Raw genomic sequence first — 18078 nt, forward strand, 5'->3', positions numbered from 1 at the left:
CTGCATATCTAACAGCTTATCAGATTTTAGGACGACAGCGTTAATTGCTCTGGAGAAAGAAATATTTCAATATTGCCGTCCTCAAGGCTGGACATATATTTTTAGGGTGACAATTTTGCATCGTTCTTGTTTCATCCCTAGACTGATCCAGACATAACGAACGCGTTTTTCTCAAAACATTTTGGATGACGTGAGACAAAAACATTGCACATAGACAATCAGTGAGAGTGGTTTTTTGACTCTCCCGAAACTGTTGACTCACCCGAAAGGCATGCACGGGACATGCAATACGTGACACGCCAGTGAAAAACATACAATTTACGAGTTACGTTTGGAACACACGTGTTCGCTCACGTTTTATTAGGGTTAATGGCATGTTTCCTGCATTTGTGCATGGACACCAAAATGCATTATCTTCACCAAGGAACTAGAGTGCCACAATCGCTGCAATGGGCCCTGGTTGAGCCAATTTAAGCGTTCGTCGCCTCATACACTTTTCGCCCATAAAATGATCGCAGAACGGTACTGTGTCGTATTAATCTATCCCACAGGCACGATTTGTGAATATATCTCATTCTCGACAAAACTCCTTCGGCCATGGATTTCGTTCCATAGGTCCGCACGAATACACACATGCATATAGTTTCACGATGCACGCATTTAGCATGGTTCTCAATCAATGCGGAATGTTGTTGCGGCGGATTGTCTTACAGCAACTTGATTCGCGTGGTTACGCACTGGTCGTTCTAATTGTGAAATATACAGACTGGTGCCAACAAAAATAGGGATAAGATTGTCCTGACATAACAAATGTCTGTAGGCCAAGTGGCTTAATGTGCTGCAAGACTCCACGAGGTCCAAGAAAACCACCGTTCAGTAACACCAAGAGCAGTGCTTAGAGGCGTCGAACACAATCCAATACTGTCTGAGATTTTCACGTGTTGTCCCGAACTCATATTCGCGAGTTTTTCCTTCATGGCCTTTTATCGAACGTAATGCGTGACCTAGAGCATTACTATTTGTCTTATTACACATGCACGGTATTTCGGCTCGTCCTCGCTCTGTCTGTTTTGTGTGGGCTACGTCGACACGACGCTGAAAGTTACACGTGTGTAACCCAATGGTTTCAAATTCAAAAGGAGTGTTTCACATTTACATGGGGGTTTGAACTGAAGTAGCCATCCTGAGGATATTCTGGTGCAGTTCACGTCCCTGCCCTTCTAAGACCTGAGCCCCCCTAATTTCTGAGCTATTCGCCTGCGAAAATGGGGGAGTATTTCGGCGAGAGTATTTCAAAGTCACCTTGGCATTCATGATGTCATAATACCGTCATTCAAACCCTGCCATTTCATAAGCCATACGAGGTTACTGCTAAGTTACTGACTTCGAATCTGACAGGTCATTCACATTTGAGAAATGCGTGAATCCGTTGACCATACTGGGTTTGAATAATAAATCCAGCAAAAACCAGACTTGCCTCCAGCCTCGAGGGGTTTGCGTAAACAAAATGAATAGCGAGTTCGATGATGGGTCTCTTGACATATGGTAATGTGCGGAGATCTGGGCCGCATGAGAAGAGACATCGGAATAACTTTTGTTTATGGAAGCTGTTTTCATCTCAGCTGGTGATCAATATCAACTGGAGCGTTCCTTGGTTCCAAAATATTTTTGCGTAACAGACACGTTCGTTGCACGTTTGCGACCGACAAAAAATCACCCACTTTCAGGTGCCATGCCGAGACAGATATGACAACTTGCTCCTTTTTTCCATAACCACTGCACCCCTATGGTTTTCCCATGACATCCTGCCATGTGGTAGTCCATTTCTTCCTGGCATGAGCGTTTTGCCCTAAATGCAAATCTTTTTAGATATGCGCAGCTAGACTGAAACTGGCTCGCGGAGTAACAACAGAGAGATGGCCTCTCGAGAACTGGTTATCAATCCGTATGGAAATGGGTTATCAAACCGCATGAGTAGGAACGGCCCTGCAAAATGAGCCCGACATATGGCTTAGAGTAACACTAAAAGAGATTTATGCAAGGACGTGGGGACGGGGGAAGCTCGCCCCCTCCAAGCTTAAAAGTAGGAGGGGATAGTACCCCCTCCCCCAACCCGCGCGCGCGCACATACACACACGCACGCGCGCGCACGCACGCACGCACGCACGCACGCACACACACACACACACACACACACACACACACACACACACACACACACCTGGAGAGCCTGTGATGAGTGCATTCTGCTACGTTAAGGGCCGATTTTAAACTCGAAAGAGATTATGTAAGCCAGTATGGCTATTCTGACCTGTCGAGGGCTCAAGAGCCCATCGTGACCCATGTAGAGGTCCCATTATTGACTTAAAGGACTCAGTATTGACTTACAAGGCCGATTCAAGCTGGTAAGGGGACACTTTCTAACCTGAGGTCCATTATTGACATCATTTAGCTTGCCCCAAACTTGAACATAATTCCTGTGCCCCTGGGTCCGTGCTTCTCAGACTACTCTTTTTTTAAGGCACCGGTTGATACCTGGCACTTAATGGATTGATCCCTGTTCTTGTCAAAGCACACAACATAAAGAGCCTCCAGACATCCCGAGACATCGGGCAAAACTAAGCCTTTCCTTGGAAACTCAGTTTGACGCGTCTCAAGCGCGCGAAACTTTGTGCATGGCATGAGACAACCTAGTGCGTTTTCGATCTGCTTATTTTTGAGTGTTACAACTTTTCAGCATCGACATTCAACACGCATACCCTCGCATTTTAATACGTAATTACTTCCAGGCGGTGGGATGGAAGCTTGAGCCACCAGGGATCATATGTGCGCACGCTCCTGCGAAAATTGGTGGTCATTTGGTGTTGTTCACTCACGGCAATGTCCGAACGCCGTATTTCATGATAACCGAGCGTCTCGAGCTATCTGTCCATCGCGCCGCCATGTCTGGCCATTACCCACAAACACCAATGATCCAGGTCAGCCAACGTACTAAATACAGGCTGATACTTGCGTCTCTCCTCGGACGCACCTGTCTGCGCCGCTCTCCCCGCGCAGACCCGAGGGCGCGGGGCCCCAGATGTGGGGGCCGGCGCGGGCGGCCGGAAAATGAGCGCCGGTGGGGGCCCTGGCCGGCGGCCGGAGACACACGTGGTGCTTTCGTCGGCGCTGTGGCGTCACGGGAGTAGCTGGCTGATCACCGATCGGCGGGGACCGGTAGACTGGCCGCGCTCGGGCCCGCTGCGTCACGCGTCCGGCTACGGTGGAATGCGGTGTGCGCGGTGGCGCTGTCTGACTGAGCGGAGCACGTCCGCTGCGGCAGCGGGTGTGAGGAGCGGCGGCGCGACGGTGGCGGACAGGTAGAGCGTACGCTGTAGCCGTGGTGTCCGTGTGGGAGGCTCGAGTGCAGTGGTGCTCTGGCGAGACGCTGATCCTCGCTTCGGCCTAGCGCCTGACGGACACTGCCGCCGCCGGTGCGGAGCAGGAAAGAGGTCAGATGCAGGAGGCGGGCGAGTGCCAGGTGCAGCGTAGTTGATGGGACAACACTACTACGTGGTGAATGGTACGAACGCAATACTACATACATGGAAAGTGAGGTGAAACTTGCACCATCAACGAACGAAGCTGGTGACGGAGTGCAGTGATGGGTGGTAATCCCCAGCCTGTTGTGTACCCGGCATTAGGGTGGCGTGACCCTGCTGAATTTGGACTGCTTGAGCTGAGACAGCATGAGCATGGCTCCATGACTGTCATGTCAAGAAGTGGACATCGGCCATGGCGTTTATTTTCCAGGACATGGATTATAATGTGGGGCATTGTGTTCTTGATGTGTGTGAGTGGCAGTGTCAGTGATGCAGGGGTGGATGGGGCTGCAGCTGGCCCAAGTTCTGCGAGGCTTGATCGACATAAAAGATCCAGACCAGGCAGTGTAGTCATCGGATCAGTTGGGGAGCATAAAAGTAAGTAGCTGGACGTGTGCAGATGCCTGTGATCTGTGGCGGATATGTTTATATGATATTCTAATGGCTTTACAGCATCCAACTGTGCACATGAGAAATAGATGCCCCTGTATTAGTTGCCTGCTTGCAGACCTAGATAGCCTCATCAACTTTTGATGAAAGCAATGACTTCCAAGCATGATGATATGTACATAGTACAAGCTCAAAATCTGTTCAATAATTGACTTGACCATATCAAAATCGTACAAATTGGTCTTCTACAGTGATACAGTTTTCTAGAAAGTTCTGCTTGCCAGATTTAGATGTCCTTTATTTTTCTGCTTGTTCCCTTGCACATCACATTTTGAGTTGAAAGATCTGGTCATTTGAAGACACATCAGAAGAGTAATACATTGGTTATGAGGATGTCAGTATTAGATCAATATTTATATATCCATAGCCATATAGCTGTATGGCTCAAGCAATGAGATATGTGCCAAAGTAATAACTTGTGATGGTCCCATTTGAGTTTTTCAGCTGTCATTTTCTCTGTTGAGTCGTAACTGCTGCTTTTTCTGTTACCATTTTTCTGGATGGTGATGCTTGGAAATTCATTAGTTACTCAATTATTAAGGAAAATCCTACTTGGAGTTGGTGTCTGCTTTTTTGTGCTTGGAAAAATGACACATTTCAGGTTGATAGGGCCAAGAGGCAACATGTTGCATTCCAGCATAGGCAGATTTAGCAACAAATCCAGAAGTCATTGTAGAGCACCAAGTTGCCTTTGATGGTCATAATCCTTACAACCATAACTTTTCTTGGAGTGCGAAACTTGAATCCACATTAACAAACTTTTCATTGCATCATATAGTGCAATGCATTGTTTAGCCCTAGTAGGTTCAAACTATCAGTAACACTTGCAGCCTCATGTTGTTTTTGGCTATTGTGTAATGTGCTGTTGGTGCAGAATGTGATTTGGCAGGTTTGGCAGCAGCTGCATCAACTTTTCCTAAATGACATTATATAATTATTTTCTACTAGACAGGTTCTTGCTCTGGGAGCTTAGCTACACCTATTTTTTACAGTATACCTGCAACGGACAGAATGCTCCGGACAGAATGCTCACCCTTGTTATGGTTTAGAGCTTTACACTAACAATACATTGTGGGACAAAACCAAATGAATGATGGAAAAGTCAAAAGGGCCGGGTTACACCACGTCTTACTACACATTTAACACAGGAGCATTTTTGTTGAAACCAACCCCATTTGCTCTTGGTATGGCAAGCATCATTCTAAATGGCTTTCATTCTCCCACTTCATCTTATCAACTGAGTTCAGTTGGCATTGGGGCAAGAAGGGATATTTATAATATGGAAGAAGCTGTGCTTAGGAAGTGCCAGTTCAGATCAGCAGGGTAATGGGGAAGAGAAACAATGGATGTGATTGAATTGGACTATTCTGTAGATTGATGGGCATGCACAGTACCATGCCAATGAATGATATGTTGCTGCACATCTTTATGGCTTGGAACAAAATGCAGGATTGATGATTGTAGTGTTTGTGTGCAGCTGTATGAGAAGTTGCATACAAATTAGGTAATTGCAAGCAGCTATGTCGGCTGTTTTCTGTTATGGTTTGGAGAACCATCACTATTTTTAACTTGTTTTCTTTAAAATGGATTAATTGTACACTATATGAAATCCCTCTGTGTTATGTAAGAAGCCATGCCAACATGCCTTGAGTGATGAAATGAAATGTACTATTCAAGGCACTCAGAAAATGTGTGCCAAATGCAACACAAGTGATAAATGCATAACATTGTTTAATACAACATTTGGGTAATTGACTTAATTAAAGAAAAAATACGGAGAACCCATGCTCATTGTTACTAACACGGCATGACAAATCCTTTTTAGGTCAATAGATCATTCTAAAACACAATTCATCTGTTGTTGGTAATTGGGCTGTGGTTGATATAGCAGTAGCCACACCAATTTTTAAGTGAAGCTGGCCATTGACAATGATCATGCCATTTGAAAATATGTTGTGTCCTTTTGCCACCTCTGGCTTACAGCTACACAGAGCCTCCCAATTTATTGAGCATGCCACCTTTGCCGAACACATACTATGTAACTAGGTATGCATACATGCAGAAACTGAAATAAACAACTGGGCCATCTGGCAAGGTGATGCCATTGTCAGCATAAAAATACAAAGCTGAAAAGACCTTGGAGATATGGATGCCACTAATGTTGACGTAATGCAACAAATTGTGGCACAATGTTCCATGGCTAACATCATATCCAAGTGGGCTTATTGACATCATGCACAATGTCGGTGCCTCTAGCCTATGCCTCAAATAGGGACACTGCTCCTATATAGGTGCAAAACCTTCATTCTGGACCAACACATTTATTTTAAGTGACCCAAATCTAAAGGGTTATCAAAAGGGTCCCAACTCCCAAATTTTCATTGTCAAGAAGCATCAAATGTCAGGAGCATCACATTTGTATGCCCCACCCTGGCAAAAATCTGGATCGTCCTCTTCCATGAAATGATACAGACAACTTTTACACCATGGTCCTGTAAACTTGTTTTTAGAGGGGAAAAATCCAGGACACCTCAGGGGGCCATAAAGCCTTGATTTTTGAAAGGCATGACGTTTCAAAAGCGCCGCAGCGCCCATGCCTCCGCATCGACGAAATCTTGGATTGGCTCATTTGGTGAGGGGCACCAAAACCTTTATTTTGGGCCACCATAACCTGTACCAGAGGGTGCAAATAAGCAGCGTAGTGGACTATATATGACCTGTACCACATCCGAGAGAGACATTTTTACAGGCTCAGGCATGCCATTTCAAACGAATCAAAATTCAGGAGTAACACAATTTCTGTGCCTTTAACACTGACGAAATCCGTGACCGTCTCCTCTCGGCGAGGGGTACTAAAAATTTTCATTTTGTGTCGTCTTGATTTTCAGTTTTGAGAGAAATCGAAGTCCATGAGCACCACAGAAGGCACAATGTCCTGATTTGCAAGAGGCAATACATTCCCCGGGTAACACGAATGACCCCAAAGCTTTTATTTCACGAGGCAAAAAATTCTAGAGGCACAACAAATGGGTTCCAAATTTATATTTTCACGAACAACCAAACTACAACGGCGATACCATCAGACTCCGAATGATACCGAATGTCGAAGCGCCTCTTGCGTTGGTCGGGCCTTCTTGATAATGACAGGAGATATGAGAAATGACGATGCAAGTGTTTACATTCACGTGAGACGGTGTGTCAGTCAGACAGTGAGCCAGGCTCAGTCAGAGGCCCCAGTATCAAACGATGCGCTGTCCGGCCCGCTTCAATCATGGCTGATAAGCCGGATAGTGGTCCATGTGCCAATTATTGGACTCACTGGGCCAGTAAAGGATCTGTTCATGTCAGTGAAGGCCCCTGCGTTGATATTGTGCCAGACGATCCGGTTAGAGGGCCTGTGACTCAAGGAGGGAACCAGTGTATGTGTGTGTGTCACTGAGGGTCTCTGGATCGACCAGAGGGCCCCGGTCCGTGTTTTGCCGGAATGTCAACCGGTGGGGACCCCGGACTCATAGGGAAGGGCCTTTCAGCTCCTGACCAGGAAATGTTCCTCGTGCAGTTTGAAGGTTGACTCTATTAACGGATTATCAATTAAAGCAACACGAGCAACAGGGACCGCACCAATGCGTCAACGGCTCGTGTTGCTCGTGCTAATCCGTTTCGAGTATCAATTTGCAAATCGTGCTGGTGAAATACACAGCCCGGACTACCTTTTACACCTGTAGATTAAGTTAGTAGATTAAGCGTTATAAAGTACGTAAGCCTTGCCTGCTAGTCGCCCGTCGCTGGATGTTACTGCGTGGGCCGATGCCCCGCGGCCCATGGAACCTACATCGCCGGGCGTCAGTGTGCCTTCTCCGAGGCTGCGAGCGAGCATGCTCAAAACTATTGGATACATTTTGGGCCGATAAATTCTAAAAAAGAATGAACATCCCCAGGTCAACATGGGCTGGACATAAAATGCAAACCCTTGACCCTTTCCTGGCTCCTGCTTTGGCTTCAGGGCTGCCGTGTTACATCCCCCTGTGGCACTGCCTATCAAAACTTAAAAGCACAACGACGTCCTTTGCTTGTGTTTGGCGTGCCCCGCACGCAGGCTTGGCATTTGGAGCACAATTCCACGCGGGTTCCCTGGCTTCCCTTTTCCTGCTCGTGGAGCTAAGTCTGTACTTTAATTTGGGGCTTCATTCAGGTAGTCTTGGGGAGCGTCCTCAGTGCAGTCCAATCCACAGGTTAATCGCAAATCCTTGGATTTCCCCAATTCGTGAAAGGCTCTGCTTTTATACCTACTGTATGGCATTCCCAAAGCATTTCGCTCCAAACGGCATGTTATCAGTCAGGTAATGTGTATCATGCAGTTCACAAGTGCCTACATCCCTGGATATCGAACAGCCTTCTCAATGAATGAGCAGATCAATGTGCCGACCTCCTGTCTCCAAGTTCGTGCCGTGCAGCACTGTGCTCTGGCGCCATAGGTGCGTCGTCGTCGCCTGTGCGCGACGGATGTCGCTGTGGTCCGGCTGACCCTGACTCGGCTCATGCGGCGCGTGACGCTTCTCCGAACAAGGTGCGACTGCCGTTCTGAGAAGCCGAACTGAAACCGTGAGAGCGCAAGCGGTGGAGGCGGCATTCCTGACGCGGCGGCCGGTGGGGCGCGTGGCGGGCCGGCTTCCGCCCTCGCCCCACCCGCGGCCGCGTGGTCGGGCGGCCGTCGGGTCAGGCACCGGGTCGTACCCTAAACAGCTTCACACGGGGAATGTGGCGCTGCCGGAGCTTACGAGGCTTAGCGAGGCGCTTTTCGCTGGAAGCGTGCGAACGGACGGCATGAACTTGAAACGTTTGAAATTGTGCCGTTCAAAACCCGAGCCCCAGGCTGTGCGCCGCCCCCGGCTTCTGGGAAGTGCGCGGAGCGCAGCGCTGGCGGCACTGTTGGCCGGACGCCGCACGGCAGCCCGACTTGCATGAAGCGAGTGCGGGTGGCGACCTAAACGGGCTCTCGCGCGGTTTCCTGCGCGAGGGGCCAGGCCCGGCTGGCCCCGTGATATCTGTGCGCCAGATGCCGCGTGCTTATTTAAACAACTGTGCGCGTGCAGAGGTCACGCGCCGGCGCGCGGACCGACTGCGGGGACGGCAAGCTGTCCTGGAGCCTGTGACGCCCGCGCCCTGGTGGACACATGTCCCCCTCGCGCGTGACCCAGCGCTCGCGCCTGACTTTTGACGACAGGTTCTGGCGTTTCTGACACCATGCAGGCACCTTCGTTTCCGCAGATGATGGCGCACGTGACAGTGGGCTGCCGGAGTGAGGGAACGGAGCGGTGGGCGCGGGCAAAGGCGGGTTGAAAAGCATTGACAGTGGGCGGTCAGCCGTGTTTAACGAGGCTGCTGGTGTGGTGATCCCTCCATTACGGGTCATCCATAAATTATGCAGCGCTCTGCGGGCGGGGTGAGTGCCAGCTGGCGTGAGACCCCCGCGGGGAATCTAGCGCAGCTGTGACGAATAGGAACGGCGCAGGCGTTGAACTCATGCGTGGCGGCTGGATCACGTCTTCGGCGTAGGCTTTGGGAGTGTGGGTCGTGGTTTTAAAGTGAGTGGTGACGTTGCCCGGATAGACTACATCCTGGTCGGCCGGGTTCGTGAGCCTGGATTTGCCCCGTTAGCCGTGGCGTTGGGGCGATGTCCTGTCCCTGCAGCTGCCGGCAGTTGCCCCGTTAGCCGTGGCGCTGGGGCGATGTCCTGTCGCTGCAGCTGCCGGCAGTCACCGCTTGAGAGGAGCTGCTCTCTTGTGACACACCAGGCGCTGGAGATGTGCGCCGCTCGCGTTCTGTGTCCGTGACGATCCGAGATATCGCCGCTGAAAGCTGCTCGCGCCATGTTTTACGCTTACCAGTGGCGTCCACGTGCAATAATAGGTGTGACCTCCGTCAACAATGATCTTACTTGCAGACCAACGAATATCAGATAGCAATAGCAGGCAGGATTTGTTTAAGGATTTGGGCCAATTTGTGTATGTTACGTGGAGTTCGTAGATGCATTTTGACCTGTGGAAATGATCCTAGCTGTTGCGGCTCACAAAATGGTCGTCTTCAACAGTGTGGCACGTCCTGGTCCGTCTTATTGGGACACAGGAAAGAGCAGTATGCTAATCGGGATGCTGATGGTTAGGCATGTCGTAATTTTCTGTAGCGTCATTCGGAAGAAAACGCCCTTTTTATTCGGCAAACGGCGTTAAACATTCTGAGTAGTAGAGCACTCGAAATTGAACGATCGTGGATGGTGGTTAAAATATGAAATGGAAAGAAACGACCATAAACAACCGTGATATCGTCACAGCTTGTGGCCAGCCATCAAGTAATAACGGCAGATTGAACTTAGGAGATCACCAGCCAACGACTTTTCCCGTTTGGTAATTGGGGTTTGTTCGCTGCATCGCGTAGTGGAAATTGCATTGCAGCATAGGAAGCAATGCACTGTGTACACGAACAGTACAATGTACACTGCCCGCAGAAACGCATGATGCACATTCAGCTCATGGTTATTTTATATCGCGTTGGAAACATTTTGCTTCGTCATCGTATGGCCCATGGCACTGCTCCGGCTACCAAGCCGAATGGCACTCCCCGCGTGGTGTACCCCGTGACACCCTCGCATGGTATGGCGCATCGCGTGACACCCGCCCTCCTGAAGCACCGCGTGACACCCGTCTTCGTGATGCACCGCACGGCGCGTGTCGGCGCCGTTCTCCATGTGACGCCCGCCGTGTGGTGCCGTCCTACCTGTCGGTGTGGTGCGCCGCGTGGCAACCCTCTTCGCGCCGCGCCGCGGGACGAGGTCGCGCGGTGTGAGGCGTACACAGGAGTTCAGGGAACCGCTGACGGGGTCTATCCATTGACGTGTTCAAGGCAGTGTTACACATTTGTATGGGGGTTTGAAGTTAATTAGCCATTTTGAAAATCATTTGGTACAGTTCATGGGCCTGTCCTTAATATCTAGAGCCTTCTAGTGTCTGAGCCACACGCCCGCGAAGATATTCAGACTATTCCGTGCAGGCTGTTTCAAAGCTAATCAGGCATGTATGACATTGTAGCAACGTCATTCGAATTCGGCCACACGATTGGCAATGCGGCGTACTATGTTACGAAGGCAATTGTCATCCAGCAGTTCAGATCTGGCATCCCTGGGTAGGATTCCTTTGAAGAGTGGACGGCAATTGGTTCTCAACCAATGTTGAGCAAGTTGTGTTGGTTTTAACCGCGAATCACAGTTTTGCTATACAAGGTAAGAAATTGGGCATAACTGACCTTTTATCAAATAACTTAATAGTGGCGCGTTATTGAGTAGCGAATGCAGCTGAACTTCTTAAACTCACGAGGAAATAAGCAAGAACACCACGAGAAAAGGCTAAAACACGAGCACATGACGATATTTAGCTCAGCAAACACTTCCACAACCACACTGCCATCTGTTGGCGAGTTTGAAGTGCTACAAGTAATAACAGGGATGGCAATTTCGCTCGGCGAGTTAAGCAGCGCCTTAACGCCATACAAACGTGGCGTGACGCAATGACGTGTTGAGAGGCATAGCTATTAAAGAAGTTGTCTTGTCTAAAGCAGCCTTTTCCACTTAAAAGTATACCAGTAGTCATAAGAAAGCTTATTTCATCATACATGACATACGCTTATTTTATCATGTCATGCTTGCGTCAGTGTCTTCAAATGTGGAACATTCCGTTTAAAGTCTGGTGACCGGACCTGCAGCGTCTTGCCGGGCGCGCCCGATCTGAGGTTTTTTCTGCGCCTGGCACTCATTCTATACTACGCCTTTCATGTGCCAAGCCTTGCTTGGTCCACTGACCTACCACTGTGGTTGTGTGATACAAGGATGGTTTGGTAAAAGAAGAGAGCTGAAAGACCTTCGTGTTCAGCTTTTCTCCCCGAGCTTTTTAGAAACTTTGTTCCCTCGTACACATGCGACGCATTCTTCAGTATTATGTCGCATCCCGGATGGGATGTCTTCGGAGCGTCCTTACGCTGCGCCGCTCAATTCGCGATGAAACTGCACGCATCCCAGCTTACAGGTGGTCCAGACCTGGACAAGCCTGCACGTTTGCTTTTCCTTTCATGTCACCTATGCACAGTGACTGACTGCGTACTGCAAGTCGCGCAGTCACTGCATCCGGCATTTCTCCAGTTTATTTCCAAAAGGAGGGTTTAGGTGCGAAAGCCGCTGAAAGCTACGGAAACAAGCCAGACGCGGTGGAGGCGCAGGGCACCAAGCATTTTCCGGCAGTTTTTTCGACAGTTCTGGATAGCCCCAGGCCCGCGGGGAGGCAAGACATCTTCCTTGAAGTTGGCCGAAACGGCTGTGGCCCGCGATCACAAGACATCCAACACTCATATGGATGTTACGCACAGCACCTTGCGACACACACCCGTTGCTTTGTTCCTAGCCAGAACCTCCATCATTTGTTGGTTCTTCGACGGCACGTAGCCATTTCCGCAATCCGGAGGTTGCAAAGGTAGCGACAGTTTTTGTCTTGTAATATCTGGCCACATGAACGGCGAACGGCGAACGTGCAGCTTTGGGTCTGAAGCGTAGAGACACGCTGTTATGAGCTTGCGAGAGGGCGAGGCCGGGACATGTGACCCGTACTTGATGGGTTTGTGCCGCCCCTTGGTGCTACACCCATCGCGTCTCGGAAGGAGGCGATGTAGATCGAAGCAGACCACGAGTCACGTAGTCATTGACAGCTTTGCCGTCCCGGTGGGACAGTGTAAGTGGCGCGTGGGTGAGGCTCACGACCTCTGGCTCACCGTGTTTGCCTCTTATTCGTATATTTTTTCGAGGCAACTCATGCCCGAGTTGGCTTTAGCAGAATGACCTCGGCTTCGACTCACGCACAGTCCCTGTTTGACTTGAGACTTGCAACACTACCCCGAGGTAATGAGTTTTTGCCTCCGTTACCTAGGTCTTTAGTTCTGACTCACGGGGCGTGCAGTGGACAGTGATTCGTGACTCCAACTCTCGGCAGCGCTGTTCAGTGCTGAGTCATTTTGACGCCTGATCCTGGCTGCCACATTATATTTGAGTTGGCTTTGGTCTCGACTCAAACAATCATATGGCCCAAGCCTGGGGCCGGGGGCGCTGCTCCGGAGCCGTCCCGCGCGTCCCTGCTCTGGGCGGTGCCCGTCTTCCCGATGGGATTCCGTTGCCGCGATGTCGCGCGCTCGGTGGTCGCAGCGCGGCGCGCGCTGGCCGATCGCGACCAGAGGCTGCGCGGCCATTGATTTGGCGCGCGGCCGCCGCGGGTGACGCGCCTTACATGGCGCGCCAGACCGGTCCGGGCGGCCGTCGGACGCCACGCAGCGCCGCCGACCGCCGCTCATCAGTAACTGCGTAGTAGGTGCCGCCGCTCGGCCGCCATGGGTCTCTAGGTTCCGGCCGCGGCCGCTGTGGGAAGAGCGCGCCCGGCGCAGGGACGCGGCCGGCCGGCCGGCCGCGCGCGCCAGAATTGGCTGCACTCGCCGCGGCGGCGGCCATGACGCGGGGGCTCGTCAGGGGGCGCCGCGCGCTCCTGCCTGCAGCTCCGGCGGCGCAGGGGCGCATCCAGCAACGGCTCTGCCGGGGGTCGGCTCTCAGATGCGGCGGCGACGACGACGCTTATGTTGCCTGGGGTGTGCGGGGCAAGTACGTCCACGGTGGCCAAGCACGTTCCTGCCGGGACTGAGACGGCCAGGCGCAGTGGCGCGCCCAGCGGGCGGCGCGGCGCCATATCGTCGGCGTGCGGGGTCCGCGGCGGCCCCGCCGTCCGTGAGACGTGGCGCGGCCTTGCGCCTGGCCATTGCCGCTGCTGAAAGTCGGCGGGGCCCGCTCGGGTGACGGCGGCGCGGCGCACTGCCGGCCGGCACCGGTGACTCAGTGGCCGGTGGCAGACCTTGCGGCGGCAGCCCGTCCGGTCCGCCCCCCCTCCCCCGCGGGGCCCGCCAGCAGCTGGGGTGTTGGAGGCGGCCGGCCAGACTCGCCGCCCCAGTCCGTGACGCCGTCGCACTTCGCCTGCGTTACTTTCGTTGCGGTCAGGGTGGAATTGCATCGACGTGGCTTACGGCGAATGCCGGGGCGGATGTGAATCATGGAGCGGACAAATTGATAAGATAACTGTGCCATAAACATCCGTCGTTCTTGCAAGAAAGGCATGTCTGTCACCTACCAGACATTACTGGCAGACGTGCAGGGCTTGCAGTGATCCCAAGATGGAGGAATACGGGCCGATGACCTCAGTAATGTTGGTTCTAGCATGACTTCCAAGACATCATTCAAGAACAGTTTTGCTCAACAATGCCGCATGATCATCTTGCGGCGCGGTTTTCCACTTGTTCGGCTTCGTTTGCGGCTCAGGATGATGAGCACAGCCGCTGGGGTCCGCAGCTGCCCACTGTTTGTGCGCACACCAGTGCTGCCTGGGATCTGCAAATGTGCACTTAGAGGCTACGTAAGATCGGAGCGTGGTGTGTCAGGATATATCTTGTCCGAACCATTTGTTTTCGATGTCTCGCTTCAAAACTCACATTTCTGCCGTTTCGCCGACCGATTTACGGCAGTCTGTATGAAGCTGTACAGCGGGACATTTGGCATGCTGTTTTGGAAGAGCCACGAACGGCCACCTAAACTCTTGGGGTGTCATGTTTTCGAGTCGATGCCTCCACACCTGTGGCTGTCTTATCATATGTGTTGACGTTATATGAGCCGTTTCTTCCCTCCCCAGGCTGGAGTAAATGAGGCTTTGCTTCACTCGTTTGCTCCAACCTTGTGCTGTTATACACGTGCTGGTGTTGTTAACATCTGGAGCCGTTTTTATCATGACGTGATGCTATCAGACGGCGATATGACGGCGTGGGGTACGAACCGATCGCTCCCGAGACGGCGCTGTTGTGCCGCTGTGTGCGGGTCTGTGACCCGGTGACCCCAGATCTGTTGACCGTGCCGCTGCGTTAGGTCTGTCACCTAATCCCTGGGCTAGACGACTTAACTGCCTTGCGGGCCGCGTGGGCGGGCGGACCCAAGCACGCGTAAGTCATTTTGTGCATAAGTTCGTGCGCAAGTCGTGTGCGCTTCTCAGATGGCGGGAGATACGTGCAGGTTGCACCGCATGACTTGCTCGCGTCTCTCATGATTTGGGAGCCGCGCAAGACTGGCGCGCGCTAACTTCCGCACTGTCTGACTTGCGCGCACTTCGACCCCCCTAGCCAATGACCTGACTTGGACCGGGTGAGCGTGCCGTCATGTTAGGGCCTGTGACCCGAACCCTGGCCTGGACGTCCGTCATCCGGTGACTGCAACCCCGTGTGAGAGTCTGTGGGCAGACCCTAGGACGTGGTTACCGTACATGCCCCCGTGTGAGAGTCTGTGGGCAGACCCTAGGACGTGGTTACCGTACAAGCCCCCGTGTGAGAGTCTGTGGGCAGACCCTCCCTAGGACGTGGTTACCGTACATGCCCCCGTGTGAGAGTCTGTGGGCAGACCCGAGGACCTGGTGACTACCTACCCCCGTGGGAGGGTGTGTGACCTGACCCTAGGACCTGATAACCGCGCTCCCGCATGAGTCTGATCTGACTGGACTCGCCGACAGCAACCCGGTGTGAGTGTCTTTGACCTGAGGGTCTTTGACCCTTTGATAGAACCTGTCAACCCCGGTAGCATTAAGTAATGGTATGTGACCTGACCAGGGTTGGTAACAATATTGGAAACTGCTTGCCAGCTGGCTTGTGCTTTTTAATGCGGTCGGCTTCAACTGCTGGTGAGAAGAAAAATGATGACGCAGCGAAAATATTTCCAGAATCAATGTTTTGACAAGCGACTCAGTGTTACAGGTACCGTAGCGGTAAACCACTGTTTGGGCGTAATTGGAACAGTAAGATATAAGAGCCTGGTGTCCTGGTAACCTACGAGAATGACGATAGTGAGACGTATTTGATTGGACGACTCAGCGTGCGTAGTGGCTGTCGTCAAGTGCCAAAAATGTCTGCATAGTATGCTTTTTTGCCAGTCAAGGGAGATACAAAACAGCTAAAACGTGGAGATAAAATGTAGGATATAGCTTCTTCCTTTTGGGCTAGATATGTTCGAGCTTAAGAGAGATGTTGCAGCATGACTGCATTTCCAAAAAAACCATCAATGCATATTTTTATTTCCTCTTTATGTCTGTTTGTGCCCAGATACCACGTATCATCAGTCGGCTTCTAAATGAACTTAGGAAAGTTGGCAAGGCCTATCATCTGTTTTTCCATTATGCTCCCGCGATTACAAATTGCCACACAATTAGTGCGTGTGTGAGATTGGTAGTCCGGACATCTGAACTCGTCGCAAGGGGGACGATAACGCTTCAGCTAAGGCGGCAAGTCAACGGCCATTGGCCTCAGTCTCAGATTTTCTGTTTCTGTGTCAGATTTTGTCAGCACTCGCGCTGCTTATCTTGAACGTGCCGTCGTCGTATCGGTGCAGGATTGTTGGTTGTCCTAGTTAACAGGAAAAAGCATTACTGCTGTTTTGATAGCAATCCTCATAACAGTTTTATTTTACGCCGCCTAGCGCAGGGTTCAACTCGTTAAAACCTGTAAAGAACAAAAGGTGGTGGAAACTTTTCACTTTCGGTCAAACCATGACGTGCTCCCTGGACTAGACGGCCGTCCTTTGGGCAGGTCGTCGTGCGGAGGTCCGTGGTCTGGCGATCTGTGGTCGGGCGTGGGTGGCGTCTGGGTCAATGGGACTCCATTCACCGCAAATACCACACGGAAGGGTTTACCGAGGCGCCGAGCGATCACACTTCCGTCGTACGAAAGGTCGCCCGTCCTTCTCGGAACCGGGAGCAGGAATGTCGTGAGACCGCCGGCGGGACTAGGCGGCGAGCGTCATTATTGCAACGACGTCTGAAAAACGCTATCAGTAACGTATACGCAACTACTTGTATTACAAGTGTTATCAGTAAGAACATTTTGTTGAATAATAACTGCGTCTGTTCTGTGGGAAATCACTCGTTGCAATCTCAGTTAGCTTTCCACGCCCTTCCGGAGCCCCGTCGGCCGCCTTTCCCAGGTCCGGAGCTCCGTCGGCCGCCTTTCCCAGGTCCGGAGCTCCGTCGGCCGCCTTTCCCAGGTCCGGAGCCCCGTCGGCCGCCTTTCCCAGGTCCGGAGCCCCGTCGGCCGCCTTTCCCAGGTCCGGAGCTCCGTCGGCCGCCCTTCCCAGGTCCGGAGCCCCGTCGGCCGCCTTTCCCAGGTCCGGAACCCCGTCGACCGCCTTTCCCAGGTCCGGAGCCCCGTCGACCGCCTTTCCCAGGTCCGAAGCTCTGTCGGCCGCCTCTCCCAGGTCCGAAGTCTCGGGCTGTCTAAAATTTCGAGCTGCGACACGAGTGAGAAGGTCTGTGCGGTGCGCGGCCGAACGGCCGGCGATCTGCACACCTGGAGAGGACGCGACGCCGGGGTCAGGTCAGGTCGCCATCCGACCACCCGGCGACCGTTGACACGCGGTGCCGGCGAGCCAGCCCGTGACGCCGGCCCGCAGACGCGGCCCGGCTGCACGTCCGAGTGCCGGTGGCGGCGCCGGCGACCCAGCTCGTGGTGCCAGCCCGCAGACGCGGCCCGGCTGCACGTTCGACTGCCGGTGGCGGCGGCGGCGGTCGGTCAGGCCGCGCCGTTTCCGCATTCCTGCGCCGGCGCCCGGAGGTGGCGGCCGCGCGCCGGCTGCGCTTTCACGCTGGCCGCGCGCGCTGGGAAAATCCCGCCGGCGCGGGCTGGCCGGCTTCCGGCGGCAGCGACGCGCGCGTCTCGACGCCGGTATCAGCGTCCGGGAGCGTCGTGCGAGTCGCCGACACGGCAACGGAAACCGGCGGTGGCGGCGGCCGCGGCCGAAGCGCGCCCAACCCGGCGCCGGCAGCGTGCCTGCGGTCGGACCCGCTCCGGTCGGCGAGGCCGCCGCCGCCGGACCGTCTGTTGTGACCGCACCACGCCGCCGCCCGGGGTCGGCCGGGCCGGCCTGAGGCAGGACGGCCGGCTCTCA

At 52.7% G+C, this 18078-nt stretch overlaps 1 protein-coding gene across 1 annotated transcript in view; it reads left to right on the top strand.

Moving 5' to 3' along the window:
- Positions 1 to 3200: 3200 nt before the first annotated feature.
- The window catches only part of LOC119103263 (insulin receptor), a 56460-nt gene continuing 41582 nt past the window's right edge, over positions 3201 to 18078 (top strand). The window contains exon 1 of the mRNA XM_037226725.1: positions 3201 to 3959. Coding sequence (XP_037082620.1) covers positions 3644 to 3959 — 316 coding nt within the window. The 5' untranslated portion in view covers positions 3201 to 3643. The remainder of the gene's footprint in view (positions 3960 to 18078) is intronic.

Source organism: Pollicipes pollicipes, unplaced genomic scaffold (genome assembly GCF_011947565.3).
Source record: "Pollicipes pollicipes isolate AB1234 unplaced genomic scaffold, Ppol_2.1 Scaffold_5724;HRSCAF=6776_pilon_pilon_pilon, whole genome shotgun sequence".
NCBI lineage: Eukaryota > Metazoa > Arthropoda > Thecostraca > Pollicipedomorpha > Pollicipedidae > Pollicipes > Pollicipes pollicipes.